General features: G+C 40.3%; 1 protein-coding gene and 1 non-coding gene across 6 annotated transcripts in view; both read right to left on the minus strand.

Moving 5' to 3' along the window:
* The window catches only part of Rcan3 (RCAN family member 3), a 37,171-nt gene that overhangs the window by 7,045 nt on the left and 13,294 nt on the right, over window positions 1–16,832 (minus strand). For 2 of the 5 annotated variants that reach the window (XM_010633756.2, XM_010633766.3), the window contains exons 3-5: window positions 12,628–12,690; window positions 8,357–8,530; window positions 5,731–5,902 (exon numbers count right to left, since the gene is read on the minus strand). In XM_010633756.2, coding sequence (XP_010632058.1) covers window positions 5,731–5,902; window positions 8,357–8,530; window positions 12,628–12,690 — 409 coding nt within the window. Of the gene's footprint in view, window positions 1–2,057; window positions 3,979–5,730; window positions 5,903–8,356; window positions 8,531–12,627; window positions 12,691–16,832 lie in introns of those variants that run through there. The other 3 variants (XM_010633771.3, XM_010633779.3, XM_010633775.3) reach the window with 3 other exon arrangements.
* LOC117287464 lies at window positions 2,937–3,042 on the minus strand. The gene has a single exon (XR_004518760.1). It is a non-coding gene; the product is annotated as a U6 spliceosomal RNA (small nuclear RNA).

Consider the following 16,832-nt stretch of genomic DNA (forward strand, 5'->3'; position numbering starts at 1 on the left):
TTTTTTTTTTTTTTTTTTGATACTGGGCACTGAACCCAGGGATCTGAGCTACATCCCTAGCCTTTCTTTATTTGAGACAAGATCTTGCTAAATTATAAATTGCCCAGCTGATCTGGAACTTGGAATCTTCTTGTCTCAGCCTCGCAGAGTGTGGGATCATAGGTGTGTGCCACCATGCCTGGCTCAGGGAAAAGTTAAAAAAAATCCATTCCTTATTGCATTCTATCAAAAGGAAAAGGCAGACCTGGGATTTAGCTCAGTGGTTCCACCGCCTGCCTCATAAGCGCAAGGGCCAGAGTTCGATCCCCGGTACCAAAAAAAAAAAAAAGAGAGAGAGAGAAAGGGTTCTGCCACTTCTACCCCTGGGCTTTATGATAGGGATTAATGCTTGCTGCCTCTTGAAAAGGCTGATACAAGAAAAAGTAGAAGGGGAATTAAAATGCTGATTCTAGTCCCACACTCTGGGCTTCCGATCTGTGTAACAGCAGAAATGGACTGCACAATTCCCAAAGCTGTCTTCAGCTCTGCAACTGAGATTCCTAGGAGACCAAACCATCTCACTTTATAATCACATTTGAAAAGGTGGGATTAATGTGCAAGGTAAACGAAGATGACTATGCTTACACCGTGAAAGCGTTACACTTGCCCTCTGTCTCCTGGCATTTTTCAATTCAAACATCTCCTAAATGACTACAGTGTTCTACTGAACCCTTCCACGTTGAACCGAAAAGTTGCTCCTAGCTTTGATTTAGCTCTAATTTTCAATAGATTTTTATGTAGAACATTTTGAAGGATGTAAAAAGACCGGCATCCCACCTGGTCACTCTCTCTCCAAAGCGAGGGAGCCGTTCTGACCCACTTCCGCCCCTCAGCGCCTGTAACCCTGCACACGCTCTGCATGCACTTCTAAGTGCATTCATCTCTGGCTCCACAGGTGGTGCTGGAGGAAACACGAGCACGAGGGCCAGTGTGATCACCCGGGCACAACAGAGTCACGGATTCTCATGCTCTTCCCAACACAGAGCACTGTTCTCTCTCTTCACGATGTTCTTTGCAGTTTGACTTCCATGGACAGGCTATCATTTCTTTTTGAGACAGGGTCTCACTATGTAGTGAGACTGACCTGGAACTCACTGTGTAGCCCAGGCTGGTCTCGAACTCACAGTGATCCTCCTGCCTCAGCCTCCTGAGTGCTGGGATTACAGGCATGCGCACCACGCCCGGCTGACAGGTTATGATTTCTAAAGAAAACATGGCCACTAGACTAACAGAGTTAAATTTAAGAAACAACTTCTAAGAAGAAAAAAAAATGCAGATGAGCTTTAAGAACCTTAAAAAAAGATATAGGCAACACATCTCTCATAAACTGTCTACATGAACTGGACATAAAATAGCCCCAAACAGACAAGAGACCTTGGGATACTGGTTGATTTCATATTAAAAAGTTGACGGGCATTTAGTAATTTTTATTTTAGAATTAACCTTGTAGAAATATTATACTAGGAAAAAAACTTGAGGTTCACTATTCAGAAAAGTTTGAAGGACTCTTTACACACACACACAAAACCAATTTTGATTTAAAGCTTTCTCTCAGAAGAAAAAGAAACATGTAGTTTGTACAATTAAAAAAAAAAAGTTTTGTTACCCAGGCATGGTGGCACACGCCTGTAATCCCAACACTGGGGAGGCTGAGGCAGGAGGATGGCTGTGAGACCAGCCTCAGCTACTTAGTGAGTTCCAGGTCAGTTTCAACTACATAGTGAGACCAAAACAAACAAAAAAACCAAAAAAAGCTTCTCATGTTTTTTAATTGGCAGGTGGAAAATGAAAGCTAAGCCAAATAGCAAAACATCATGGGTTTTGATCACTTAGACAATTAGAGTGAAAACATTTCTCAACTGCAGCTAGGCGAATCTCAACACATGGGAGGCTGAGGCAGGAGGATCACAAATTGGAGGCCAGTCTGGGCTATACAGTGAGACCTTGTCTCAAAAAAAAAAAAAAAAAAAAAAAAAAGTATACATTTCTTAGGTTTTTTTGTTTTTTTTTTGTACCAGGGGTCAAACTCAGGTCCTTGAGCTTGGGAGGCAGGCAGCGGAACCACTGAGCTAAATCCCCAGTCTATATTTCTTGACAGACAGATAAATCTATCCTGCAATCAAAAAGAGGCAAAATTCTACGTCCACAGTTACAAAGTTGAATCGGGTGCACATACAGTCCCGGAGCTCAGGATTAGTTGAGTCCAGGAGTTCAAGACCAACCTGGACAACACAGAACAGTTCCACCTAAAAAAATTGCAAAATAAATTGAGTGGCTGTCAGTTAAATTGACAAGCGACGATCTGAATTTAATAAATTAGTTGCTTATGAGTTGTAAATTTCAAATGAATTTACATTGAGGCTTAGCGGTGGTGAATATATAAAACAGAAGTTTATCATCTCACAATATTTGATGGCAAGGAAAAGAGAAACTTGTATTTGTGTGTGCATGCAGTGCAGTTTATTTGTTTGTTTTTTAATTTTTTTTAGTACTGGGGATCAAACTCGGGACCTTGTGATTGTGAGGCAGGCAGCAGAACCACTAAATCCATGGCCTGCAGTGTAGTTTATATCCTAAGAAATAAATTCTACCATAATGAAAACTAAATCACAGTAACACATTACCAAAAATATACAGACACCATAGCTTGAATTTTTCCACTTTTCTTTGCAGTGACAGCCACTTTGGTTTATTAGTTCTAAATGAAATGCAAGCCCTTCCCAGAGATACCAGGGAGCTCCCAGCATCTGCCACACAAACGACAGAGCCAGGTGGCCCAAAGCAAACAGCCATAATCATGAGATTTTTATGTGAGAGGTTACCATCTGAACAGACCCCAAAGCACTAAAAGATCTCTGCTACCTTAGGAGGTTCAGATATACATTAAAAAAAAAAAAAAAAAAAGGGAACATTCCACAAATTTGCGTGTCATCTTTGCACAGGGGCCATGCTAATCTTCTCTGTATCGTTCCAATTTTATATATGTGCTGCCAAAGCGAGCACTCAGATATACATTCGGAGACACCAGCAGGAAACAATTGCATTTTAGAGAAAAATGTTAACTACAAGTCAAGGTTAAAAAAAAGTCACCCAAAAAGAAAAGCATGATCTCTCCCCTCATCCCCTAATTCATAAAAAAATAGTATGACTTTGCTTCCTAAGCAGGCTGAAGATGTTTAGATGGAAACATTTAAAAAATGGTCTTCAGAAAATCTTATCATTACATTTTCTAAAGTAAAGACTACAAGTGACCAAATGCACATTACATACAGCACACACTTGGACTTGTGCCGTTCAGTTCTGGTGATCAGAGTGGATTTGGCAGTTCTTCCCCAAAGCTAATGAAAATACTTGAGAAAATGAGTTTTATGCATTTTTGAGAATTACTCTGAATTTCTTTTAGGGCAAAAAATGTCACATATACTGAACAATCACCTTTCATCAATATATTAGTTAGAAGCTATTATACCAGTACAAAAATACCCACACCAGGTTATTAAAATTGAAGATGTTTTAAATTTGTAAAAATGCTACTGCGCTGGGTGATTATAACTCTGATTTTCGGTACCTCGTGCTATATGCAATCAGACACTAAAGTTGGCGGGGAGGGGAGAGGCATTGTCCTAAATTGCTACTGTTTAAAAAGGTCATGAGTTGTTACATTTTGGGCCTAACCCTTTACAGTGCCATTTAGGACATCAGGCAAATTCAAACAGGGAAAGCGGGCTCCGCCCGCCCCAGGCCTGCAGCCGCCTCAGGGCGCACAGTCGAAGGTCTGCAACTCGCTCAGCGCTGCAGTCGGAGGGTCCGGGCGCCGAGTCTGGGTTATTTTCTGTTTGGGGTTTTTCGTTTCTTCCTCCTCCTCGGTTTCGCTCTCACAGACGTGCACCACCACGCTGGGGGTGGACTCGGTTCCCGCGTGCAGTTCGTACTTCTCCCCTGCCGAGGCAAGCACAGAAGAACTTCGGGGAAGCCGCGCTTCCAGCAAACACGCTTTGTCTCACAACTCCATGTTCTCCTGATATTGCTGGTGTTTTGTTTTTTTAAAATCTTTAAATCCTATGTCATTGTAATAATTTTGGTATTAGAGATTTTATTTTTAAAATTATTTATCTATGGTCTTTGGAGACAAGGTCTTGCTATGTAGTTCAGCCTGGCCTCGAACCAACTGTGTGTTGCCCAGGCTGTCCCTGAACTCTTGGAGACCCTTCTGCCTCAGCCTCCCAGGTGCTGCGATTACAGGGGAGTGATTACACTACTCCTGGTTTGCTGTTAGAGATTTAATAGTTTAACTCCTCATGTCTGTGCTAAGGATTGAACCCAGACTTCATTCATGCTAGGTGGGCACTGTACCCCACTTATTTATTTATTCAGATTGAACCCTGGCCCTTTGCAATAAGCTACATTCTCAACTCTTTTTATTAGTTTGAGACAAGGTCTCAGTAAATCACTGAATTGCCCAGGCTGTGCTCAAAGTTACAATCTTCCAGGTACTATGCCAACACACCCAACTGTAGTTTTCTTATTTTGAGACATGAAGTGTCCAGGCTCTTTAAATTTGTGATCCTCCTGCCTCAGCTTCCAGAGTAGCTGGGACTACAGGCCTGTACCAGCTACCACTCCCAGCTGAGAATCGATACTTCAAAGGCTCTTATAAAATATTGTTATTATAGTCTCAAGGTCTTAGGGGTTAAAATGTCGATGCTAATTACTGTTCTATGAATAATGTGAAGGAATCTGCCTAACTTCACAATGGTTTCTGCTGGCAAGGCCCCAGGCAGCACAGGCAGTCTCTATTCTCCACCTCAGATCTCTGAGGTCCGAAAACACCACCAGTGCTTCTCCTCAAAGGCCTCTGGTGTCCCCCGTGAGAGCCACAAAACTGTCTCCAGTGGACACCTAGTCCGAACCGCATTGAATCAGTTTATTAATTTAAAGGGATGAAAGAGGGAAAAAAGAAATGCCAAATAAATGAAAATTTTTGGTACCGGCGATTGAACTTGGGTCCTTGTGCTTGTGAGGCAGGTGGAAGAACCACTGAGCTAAATCCCCCGCAAAAATAAATGAAAGTAAAGAGAAAAAACTGGAAGGCTGATATGACATCACCCTTAATTCCCTGGAATATATTGAAAGTAGCTGTCATCTGTCTAGTGCGCTTGGAGAGGAGGCAACTAGTAGTCACTAACTGCCTATTTAAGTCCCAGGAGAATGTGTAACAGTAATAACTGAAGTTTTATTTATGGAGTGTCATATACACAGTCATAAATGCATTGGACGGTAGATATTAGGGTTTTCTCTGGTACAGGGAGGGAAAAATCAAGACTTAGGAAGCTGAAGCTAAGCAACCTGCTCAGGATTACAGAACTAGAATCTGAACCCAGGCCCGTGTGACTTTGCTCTCTACTCTGTTCTGTTGCTGGTTGGCTAGAACATGTGTTGCTGGATATGTTTTTTATGGTCTTGGAGACTGAACCTAGGGCCTTCACACTGGGCTACATTCTTAGCCCCTTTAACATTTTTATTTTTGAGAAAGGGTCTTGCCAAGTTGCTAAATTGCCCAGGGCTCAAACTTTCGATCCTCCTGTCTCAGCCTCCCAGAGTGCTGTGATTACAGGTGTGTACCAGCAGTCTTGGTGTGAATACAGTCCTAAACTCCTAGGACACATATAGGAAAAAGCAGAAGTTCGTTACCTGGTCCCAATTTGGCAACGGCACAGAGTAAGTCGTAGTTGATCACAGGCATTGCATCCTCACTCTGCTTCCAGCCCACGGGAGGAGAGGCCGGCGGGGAGATGAGGAACTGCTTGGTGGGCTGTGGTGGCCGCAGGTAGGATCTGTCCCGGGCCTCACCGGACATCTGCACCTGTGGGCAAGGAGATGCTTGCGAGCACCTTGCAAATGGGGCCATTTTTCTAGATTTACATCTTTACATTGTTGCTACCTTTGGAGAAAATTTAAAAATTTTCCAAATGGTCTGTGATCACCAAGAAGGTGGGACTTGGTCCTTGTGGCTCACTGCTCAGGAGCCACATACATTAGGTGCTCAATGAACCAAGGACTACGTGGGTGAGGAGATGAACAGGAAATGCATGGCAGTGACCCCTTGCTATGGAATGGATCTTGAGCAGCGCCCAGTAGTCCCTGTGCTAAAGCCCTGCTCCCAGGGGGTGTGGCACCGGGGATGGCACCTTTGGAAGGTGGGGCCTACCAGGAGGGCTGCACGCCCTGGACAGGACAGCAGCATTCCTGGCCCTTTCTCTCCCCTCCTCTTTTGCCTCTCCACAGTGAGGTAAGTGGCTTTGCTCTGCCATGTGCACAGCCATCATGTACCACCCTCTCCAAAAGGCTCAAAGCAACAAGGACAACTGAGCATGCGCTGAACCCTCTCAAACTGTGAGCCAATGCAGAGCACTGCCCTCTCCAAGGGGATTATCTCAGGTTTTTCTTAGACAGAAATCTGGCTGACACATGACTAAATTTTAATCTTAGAAGAGATAAAGCTATCATATTTTGAACTCCATCTCAAGAGACTATGAGGAAATTTCTAGATAGCTCTCGTATTTAGCTTTCATTGGAATGTAAAACAATAAACCTCTCTTGCTTTAATTAATTTGAAAGCTAAAACCAAGAAAAAATACTTTCTTGGAAAATAGAACACTGTACTTCATTCCTGAGTAGAGATTTAAGGCCTTTGTTTGGTCAGTTCTTTTGAGAGAGAAAAAAAAGGCCTCTCAAAGAGCTATGCACGTGTAGGAATAGAACTAGGAACCAAATGTTGGCAACCCTGAAAATAAAACAGCCACTCTGTGCATTCTACGCCCCCTCCTGGTCATCACTTGATGAGCAGCTTTTGGCCTGCGTATTCCTCCTGAGAGTCACAAACAGGAAATGATTCAAAAGACTATTTTCTCTTTTAACAGCTATTTTGATAAAGGACTATTATCTAGAATATGTAAAGAACTCAAAAAAATCAGCCCCCCAAATTTAAAGACCCAATGCAAAAATGGGCATCTGAAATAAAAAAGACACTTCTCAGATGAAGTAGAAACAGAAAATAAACACATGAAAAAATGTTCAACATCACTGGTCATTCAAGAGATGCAAATTAAAACAGTCCTGAGATGCCATCTCACTCCACAAAGAATGGCTGCTATCAAGAAATCAACCAATAACAAATGCTGAGGGGGCTCTGGGGAAAAAGGAGCCCTTCTCCACTGTTGCTGCAACCACTATGGAAATCAGCACGGAGATTTCTCAAACTAAAACCAGAGGTTCCATTTGACCCAGCTATACCTCTTCTAGTTATCTCCTGAAAGAATACCACATACTACATACCACATACCACAGTGAAATATGCATACACGTTTATAGCAGCACAGTTTATAAAAGCTAAATCTTAGAAACAGCCCTAATGCCTATCAATTGACAAGTGGATAAAGGAGATGCGTTTTTTTATACAACGGAGTACTACTCTGCCAAAAAGAAGGGTGTGCTTCAGACATTTACAGCTAAATGGATGCACCTTGAGACCATACTTTTAAGTGAAATAAATCAGACACACGTTTAAATACCACATTGTTTCTCTGGTGTGAGAAAATGAAATTGGAAATAAGGACTGAGATGTATAATGGATATTGGGAAATGGAAAGAAAGTGATCAAACTGGAAGTGGAATAAGGGAGGAGGGAGGGAGAAAGGAAGGAAGGAAAGGACAACAAAAAAAGTGAAGACAGAAGGAAAATATGGAAACAAAGCTTTTGTACATAGGGTGGGGAGAGCACCTGAGGGAGAATGGGATAAAAAACATTAACTAATTTTTTAAAAAGTCTATTTTCTGCATTCTCCCAAGGATGTCACATGACGAGTGCCACTGCAGATGTAGAGGAAAAAAGCTAATTAATCACCTCAGGGTGTCAGGGCTCAACTCTCAGAGCCCCAGCTGAGCAAAACAGCCAGAAAAATGAATTCCTTTCACTATTGGTCTTGGTCAAAGTTATAAAAGGAAAATTTTTTTACATCATTTGCTGACTGGGATCTTTCACTTCAAAAAAAAAAAAAAAATCTCTGGGCCAGGTGTGGCACATGACTGTAATCCCTGCACTTGGGAGGCTGAGGCAGGAGGATCGCTGTGAGTTTGGGCTACATAGTGAGCTCCAGGTCAGTCTCAACTACGCAGTGAGACCCTGTCTCAAAAAAAACAACAGCAACAAAACAAAACAAAAATCTCTGATATAATAATATAGAAACAGTCAAGTGGAAATATTTGTAGATGGAGAACAAGCAGCGTGGAGAACAGTGTTCTCCGCACCATTCAGTACCTGTGCAAAATACAGCTTCAGTTTCTTCCCGTTGAAGTCTGTTTCATGGAGTTCTATTCGAGCTCTTGCTGCTGCTTCAGGCTTGCTGAAATTTATTCTGACTCTTCTAAAGCTTTTAAATAATTGAAATGTAACTTGGTCATCATAGAGGGAGAAAAGTGCTTCAAATCTCTCCTATAAAACGAGAAGCACCAGGGCAGAGAGAATGGGGAAAAAAGAAAAGGACATTTCCATTTAACAAGCTAATTTAAATCATTAAACATAAGCAATGGGGTAAAACTCATGAATTACCTTTGCTCCAAGAAAGCATAGTTGTCTTGTAGATATACAAGATTAAGTATCCTATGATTCACATACTAAATTCTGCAATTTATACTTATGTGTAAGTAACTATTAAATACTGTAGAGATTCAAAGGCATAAAATATGATACAAACATCCTATTATGGAATATTACTGCTGTTTTGAAGTCCCCAGTGGGCCAGAGTTGGTTTTTTTCCCTCATCATATTCCATCCCTTTGTCTGAGTAACCATTTCTGGAATTTTATACTTATCTGTTTTTCTTCATAGTTTTACATTTATTCACATCCTTCAAAGTATAACCATACTTTGTGTATTCTTTTGCAGTTTTTGGCTCAGATTCTGTTCCTATTATTCTTTCTTGTTGCTGTTAATTCATTCTTTTTCACAGCACAGAGCTGCATCACAGTTCCTCTGTTGTAACGCTGACCCGATCAAGATGGCCTCCAGTTTTTCACTGCTACAGTGCTACTGTGAACATTCTTACACAAAGCTCTCACTGCTTCTCTGGTGTGTATCCTTAGATAGATGTGGTACTCTTTGGACTTTGGAATTGACACATCTTTAACTTCAGTAGATAATGCAAGATACTTTTTCAAAGAGTTTTTACCAATTTATTCTCTAAGAACCAGTACACATTCTGGCTGATTTATATCTCTGCCTGTGTTTGATAGTTAAGACTCCTAGATTTTTATCCATGGGAGGGAGGAAACAGGAAATATCTCTAGCTTTAGCTATAACTCACATGTTCCTGAATAATAACAAGATTGAGTGTCTTTTCACATGAAAACTGATCATCTGGGGTTCCCTTTTAATGTAAAATACCTGTTCACACCCTTTGCCCATTTTTCTATTGGGTGATTTTTTTTTTTTTGAGTCATGAGATTTCTATAGAGATACTACTTTTCTGTCAATTATATTTGTCACTGAATATTTTTCTCCTAATTCTTTTCACTGTTGTTTCATTTCCTTCTTTATTCTCTGTTTCTTTTGAAATAGAAATTTTAAATTTGAATATCACCAAATTTTGTAATCTCCTCTTTTTTGTGCCCTAAGAAATTCTTTTACACTCTTGAGATCATGACGATGTTCTACTGGAGTGCCTTCACGAAGTTTTATGGTTTTACCTTTTACATGTTTTAACATAAAACAGATGTTTACACATGAGGAACCCTCTTCTCTGTGTCAACTACTATTTTCTCTCTGTCCGTAAAAATTAGGTTGTATTTTCTACAATTTCATATAAATGGAATCATATAGTATATATTCTTTTATTGGAGAGGTCTGGCTTTTTTCACTAAGCATAATTATTTTGAAATTCATCCATGTTACCGTGTCCTTTTTTGGTTCCACATGTCAAGCAGAATTCTACTGTAAGGGTGCTTACCCATTTATCTTTTAATGGACATCTACATTCTTTCTAGTTTTGAACTATTTATTACAAACAAAGCTGCTATAAACTTCTGAGTACAAGGTTTTTGTATAGATGTACAACTTTATATCTTTTGGGTAACTACCTAGGATGAAGCACTGAAGTGTATGACAGGTATATAATTTACTTTTCTGAAGCTACCAAACTGCTTTCCAAAGTATTTGTACTATTTTAAAGTTCCACCAATAGTGTATGAGATTCCCAGTTGCTCTGTATCTTCAATAATACTTGGTATGATTAGTGTTTATTCTAAATGCTTCTACTGGGTATGCAGTATTATCTTTCTGTAGCTTTAATTTCCAATTGCCTAAAACTATTCACATCGAGCTTCTTTTCATAAGGTTAATTACCATTTCTATAAACTTTTTGGATCAAGGGCCTATTCAAATCTTTCCCCATTTTTAATTTGGGCCGTTTTCTTATTAAGTTGTAAGAGTTCTTTTATGTGTCTTAGGTATAAGCCCTTTGTTGAACATGTTTTGCAAATATTTTCTCCCAGCTTGTTGTTCCACCTTTTTATTTTGGAATAATATCTTTTGAAGAAGCAAATGAATGAAGTCCAACTTGTTGACTATATTTTATACCTTGAGCTTTTTGGGTTATATTTAAGACATCTCTGCCATACCTAAGATCACTAAGATTTTAAGTTTTTTAGATTAGTTCTTAATTATGATTCATTTTGACTTAATTTTTAAGTAGTTCAGTCAAAGGATTCAAGTTTAGTTTTTTGTTTGTTTGTTTGTTTGTTTGGTACTGGGGATTGAACTTGGGTCCTTGCACTTGCAAGGCAGGCCACTTCAAGTTTAGTTTTTACTAGTACCAGTTACTGAAAAGATTATGCTCCACCATGTGCTAAAAACTATAAAACCTAGTTGAGAGAAATTAAAGACCTATGGACAAATCTACCTTTCTCCTCTGGGCATCACTTTTTTTTTTTTTTTATCTTATTGAGTTTATTGGTATTTTTAAAAGTATACAGCATAGCTACTTTCATCATTGGGATCTTGTACCTTTATAATGACAGGTCTTGGTTCTTATTTTTTCCCCATAACCCTGCCCTCCCTTCACCCCCTCAACCCTCCCTTATTTACAAAGACTTTGTTTCCATTTTTTCTTTTTCTCATATTTTTTTCTTTTCCCTTATTTCCTTTCCCCTACCCTTCCCATTTCCCCTACATCTCTTTTTCCTATTACTGGGCCTATGTACTCATTTCCCATAAAGGCTGGTGCCTTTATTCTTTCTTTTGAATTTGTTCTTTTTCTATCTGCTTAAGATGGATACTTGGTCTATTCATCTTTTTTCTAGTGTTTAAAAGATATACAGTATCTTTCAAAGTATTATTTTAGCTGTTCCCTCACTCATTTTGATATACTTTGTTTTCATTATTGAATCTAAATATTTTCTACTTTTCATTATGATTTCTTCCTTGTCTCATGACTTGTTTAGATATACATTTTTAAAATTCCAAATAGGTGAGATTTTCACTTTTAAAAATCTTTTAATATCTAACTATTATCACTGTGATCAGAGAAAGCTATCTATAGTGACAGTAATCTGTTGAGATTTTTTCCCAGCTCTTTTTATTTTTTATTCTCAGACAGGATTTTGCTAAACTGCTCAAACTGGCTTTGAACTTGTGATCCTCCTGATTCAGCCTTGTGAGTCACTGGGATTATAATCATCTGCCATCATGCTCAACTGTATCCTACTTTTATTCAGTATATTGTTTCTATGTACATACTAAAATACAATGGAAAAATATCCACTTTGATGTTTAGATATTTTATTATACACAGAGGATTTTTAAGTAGCATGTCATTTCTTTAAAAAGAAATAAGGGTGGGCCGGGGATTTAGCTCAGTGGTGACACTGCCTGCCTTGCAAGCACAAGGACCTGAGTTCAATCCCCAGTACCACCCCCGCCCTGCAAAAAAAAGAAGTAAGGGGCTGGGGATTTAGCTCAGTGGTTCCACTCCCTGCCTTGCAAGTGCAAAGTTCTGAGTTTGATCCCTGGTACCAAAAATAAAATAAAAAGAAATGTGAACATGTAAATATATTAAATGCTAATAATTATTACATCTAGGTACATTTCACAGTTCTCTCAGTATCCTTTTAAAAGATTTACTATTTTTCAAAGAATTAAGATTTTACATTTAATTTTTGGAAGTAGCTTTTTAAAGATAATTTTTTTTTGTTTTGTTTTATTTTTTTTGGTACAAAGGATCAAACTCTGGACCTTGCACTTTAGAGGCAGGTGGCAGAACCACTGAGCTAAATCTTAAAGATACATTTTGAATACTATGAAAATATTAAAATTCCCATTTGAGATAATTAAGAAATATCAAAACTGAGCCCAGCGGAGATGGAAATTAAGTACAAATTAATTAAGTATGGTTTATGAAATATCTGTATTTGGTATTTCTGTACATATTTTGCTTGCTCAGGGTAATAGGATTATGTATCTATTCTTAATGTCACACAACAATGGATTTTTCAGTGCAGCAATAGCAGGAGTTATCTTGTAAACTAAACAGCTACCTGATAATCATATCTTCTCTCCAGTGTCTCTTCAAGACAACCTTTTCTCATTCCAGAAATGCACTGTAAAGGAATGGAGCATGAAGATGACCGCAATGAATCATATGGCTGTCACTCTTCTAAACCTGAGCATCTTAAACTCGATTAGAATTACACACAAAACTGACCAGGCATAGTGGTGCATGCCCAGAATCCCAGTACTTTGGGAGGCTGAGGCAGGAATGCAAATTCACCCTGTCTAGGCAGCCTTGTGACTTAGCAAGACCCTCTCTCCAAATAAAGAAAAAGGGCTGGGTTCTGTCGCTCAGTACTAAAGTCCTTGGTTCAATGCCCAGTACCATACCTAAAAAAATCCAAACAAAGCCAAACTGAACCAAACTAAAAAAAACCTGTGAGACTGTGGGGGTTTAGCTCAGTGGTCAAGGGTGTGCTTTGCTTGCATGATGCCCTGGGGTTCAACTTCCAGCACAAAAAACAAATAAACTTGGGGAGGGAGGATAAAAGAAATTAATAAAAAACAAAGCCACATGAGAGTTCATGAGTAAGCTTTTTCTAAGGTTTTGTTGTTTTTTTCCCCTTTCACATTCATTTTCTTTTTGATGTAGCACAAATATGGTTTATATAATATATGACTTCTAGTTTTGAAGCCATGTAGAGATAGGAAGAAATGACTCACAGGTAAAACTATTACAGGTTGAGTACCTTTTCTCTGAAATGCCTGGGACCAGAAATATTTCAGATCTGAGTTTTCTGGATTTTGGAATATTTATGTGGAATGTACCAGTTCAACACATCCCTAATCCAAAAATCCCAAACCTGAAATGTTCTGAGATTTAAAATTTCTTCACCACCAAAACAGTGCTCAAAAGTTTTGGATTTTGAAGTATTCTGTATTTCACAGTTTTGGGCTAGGTACAGTCAACCTGTGTTACTTGAGGACACAGGTAAGAGTACTCCGCTGGCAGCTCTTCCTCAGACTGCCCCTGCCAAGCTGGCAAGAGCACAGAGATCTAGAAGACTGCAGACAGAAGTGAGGACATAATCTACGGAAATGCACTGGAAAGCCCTGTACTAAATATATAGATATATAACTGTAGTTTATTAAAAAACCAAATTACAATTATCTCATCCGATCTCACCTGATCTTGGAAGCTAAGCAGGATTCAGCCTGGTTAGTACTTGGATGGGAGAATTATTTCAGCAATAAATCACTTTTATAAGTTTCTAAATTCTCTACTTATACAGAATTCACATCATCCAGTTATAAGGTGATGCTGCACATTTACTTAATTCTTTTTCTTTCTTGTTTTGTTTATTTTTGGTACTGGGGATTGAACTTGGGACTTTGCGCTCGTGAGGCAGGAAGCGGCACCGCTGAGCTACATCTCCGGCCCACATTTACTTAAGATGACGGGGGCACCCAAAGCCAGATCATCACTGACCACTCTGCTCTTCCTGTGGCTTCTTTGTATTCCCTCTGGCAGTAGAACTGCGGCAGGCGTGACACAAAGAATGCAGCCTCCGAGACCAATCCCCAAGACTGTTTCTGTCATGGAAATCAGTGTCACAGAGCAGAAATGTCCCTTTCACCGAGGAGGAAAGTATGCACACAATACTGCTACAGACCTTTACTTTGGCCTGAGAAGAATAAGAAGCCCAATGCTCTGCGCATTAAAGAACGGGAAGAACAATCTGAGGGTGACACTCTGATTCATTCAGCAGTGAAATTATGTGGTGTCCTAAGGTGAGGTATTTTTACATCCTGTGTCTTTCTGTAGATCTGATATAGAAAACTCTATTCTTCAGCGCACAGACACTGTAGATTAGCCAACGGGCAATGCCTCCATTTCTGCCTGAGGACGGCGAGGTGCCTGCAATGGCTGAGCATCTGTCTGTGTGAACTGTGTTGAAAGCTAATCCCCCACCGTGTTGGTATTAAGGGGTTGGACTCTGGGAGGAGACTGAGTCAGGCCTGGGGTGCCGTCATGAACAGGATTAATAGCTGCAGAAGAGAGGCCCGAGGAAGCCTGTCTGTTCCACTGCCCTTCCATCAGGGGGGGACACAGAGAAAGTGCCATCTGTGAAGAACAGGCTCTCATCAGATTCAGCACCTGCCATTATCTGGATGTCCACCCTTTGGAATAACAAGCAGTAAATTTCTGTTATTTATAAATTATCCATTTTAGGGCCAGGGATTTAGTTCTGCTGCCTGCCTTGCAAGCAAAAGGACCTAAGTTCTATCCCTGGTACAAAATAAATAAATAAATAAATAAATAAGTAAGTTAATTAATTAATTAACCTAAATTATCCAGTCTAAGATATTTCATTATAGCAGCCTGAATTACTATTGCTTTTGATTCCTAACATCATTGCCACTAAAATGATCAGAGGAAAAGACTTACCGACCAGAAAAAAAGCACATACAGCTAAGCATGGTGAATTAAAACTCTGAACCGCTGAGCACTAATAAAGTTCTGGGGCTGAAATTCAATAGCAGTAGTGGGGAACAGAACATATGAAAAATTTAAGACCTTTTTTATTTTTGTAGCGCTAGAAATCAAACCCAGTGCTTCATGTTTTAGGCAAACATTCTACCACTGAGTCCCCTCTGTTTTTTTGGTACCAGGAATCAAATTCAGGACCTTGTGCTTGCAAGGCAGACTAAATCCCCAGCCTTCATTTTTTTTTTTTTTTTTTTTTTGGAGATAGGTTCTTGCTATGTTGCCGAGGCTGACCTTGAACTCACAATCTTTCTGTATCAACTTCTGGAGCAGCTTGGATTACTGGTATGTGCCACCATGGCTGGGGGCAGTTCAAAGTCTTGGCTAGAAGAGTCCTGCACATACATACTGATGCATACTCACAATTTTCAAGGTATGAAGGTACCACAGTCAATGATACTCAAATTACGTAGCCCATCAAAAATAATTTTTTTCCCTCCTGCAGTAGTGGAAAAGCTCACATCCTAGGCAAGCAAGATCCCAGCTTTTGACAGGATTGGCTATTATTCTGTTTGTTTTTAAGCCTAAAGGTTGTTTGGTTGTTTACTGAGAAGAGCAGTGAAGACTAAAGAACAGATATGTAATCCTGTGGAAGAGAGAGCAGATGGAACAAAGCTACAGAGAGACCAGAGATGAAGGCAAACTGTCTCCTGCTCACCGTGTCCTCTTGCTGCCCCTCCAGGCTTTGGCATTGTGGGGCATCTCAGACAGGCAGTTAGATTACAGGTAGGCACTTATCTAAACCAAAGTGTCAAAATAGCCCATAGCCATCTCAGGGTTGCAAATCTATCCAGACACTGGGGCTCAAACATATCATTTTGATCAAAGACCGCAAAAGCGCACAGTGAATTTTCTGCCTGCAAACCATGCAAATTGCCCCAGGACAAAGCAAACCATCTCAGCTGTCTAGACTGTTGTTCCGCGCACTCAGGGTTCACTTCAAGGTCTGTCTCACAGCAGATCTGTGCCAGCAGAATGAGGAAGCCAACTGCCGCTATCCAGGGCATCCACTTGCACCTTCACTGTCTTGTCCTCTCCACCCATGAAGTAAGAAAGGGTTAGAAAGTCCAGGTTGTGCCACAATCTCCCGCCCAGCCAGGTCACGTCTCCCCAGAGCACAAGGCGTGCAACCCCTGCAGATGCTGCAATAGTGCCATCAGCACAGTGACTCTTCCATGGTGGTGGTGACTGATCAATGGCTTTCATGAGCAAAGACTGTGCCTGCCTCTTCTGAGAAGGGGACCCAGAACAGGCTGTATCCATTCCTGAGGGCCACCAGTTCTCTGCTCACTGGTATTGGCATGGACAAAATGCTTCTTCTATCTGCACCCAGAAAGAGACAGTTTACTTCTCCCAACATGAGACCACCAAAGACAGACCTCAGGAGGATTCCATAGCCTGGATATTCAAGAAGGTCTATGGCTTCTATTACTAAGCATCTGCTACGTATCAGAGGTCTGGAGTACATGCTGGCTCTGTGTATAGCTGTGTGACCTTGGGCAAGTTCCTTCCCTGTTAGATCAGAATAATAAAAGTACCCACTTCACATGGTTGTTGTGATGATAGTAAGCAAATACCTAGAGCTCCTAGCACAGCGTGTACACCCAGGCAGTACCAGTACTATCACGAACAGAAATAGGGTAGCTAATACAGCTCTTGAGACAGTCCACTTGCCAGTCACAGAAAATCGCTACCCATCTCTCT

Source organism: Fukomys damarensis, unplaced genomic scaffold (assembly GCF_012274545.1).
Source record: "Fukomys damarensis isolate Sample0158 unplaced genomic scaffold, DMR_v1.0_HiC HiC_scaffold_23, whole genome shotgun sequence".
NCBI classification, from domain to species: domain Eukaryota; kingdom Metazoa; phylum Chordata; class Mammalia; order Rodentia; family Bathyergidae; genus Fukomys; species Fukomys damarensis.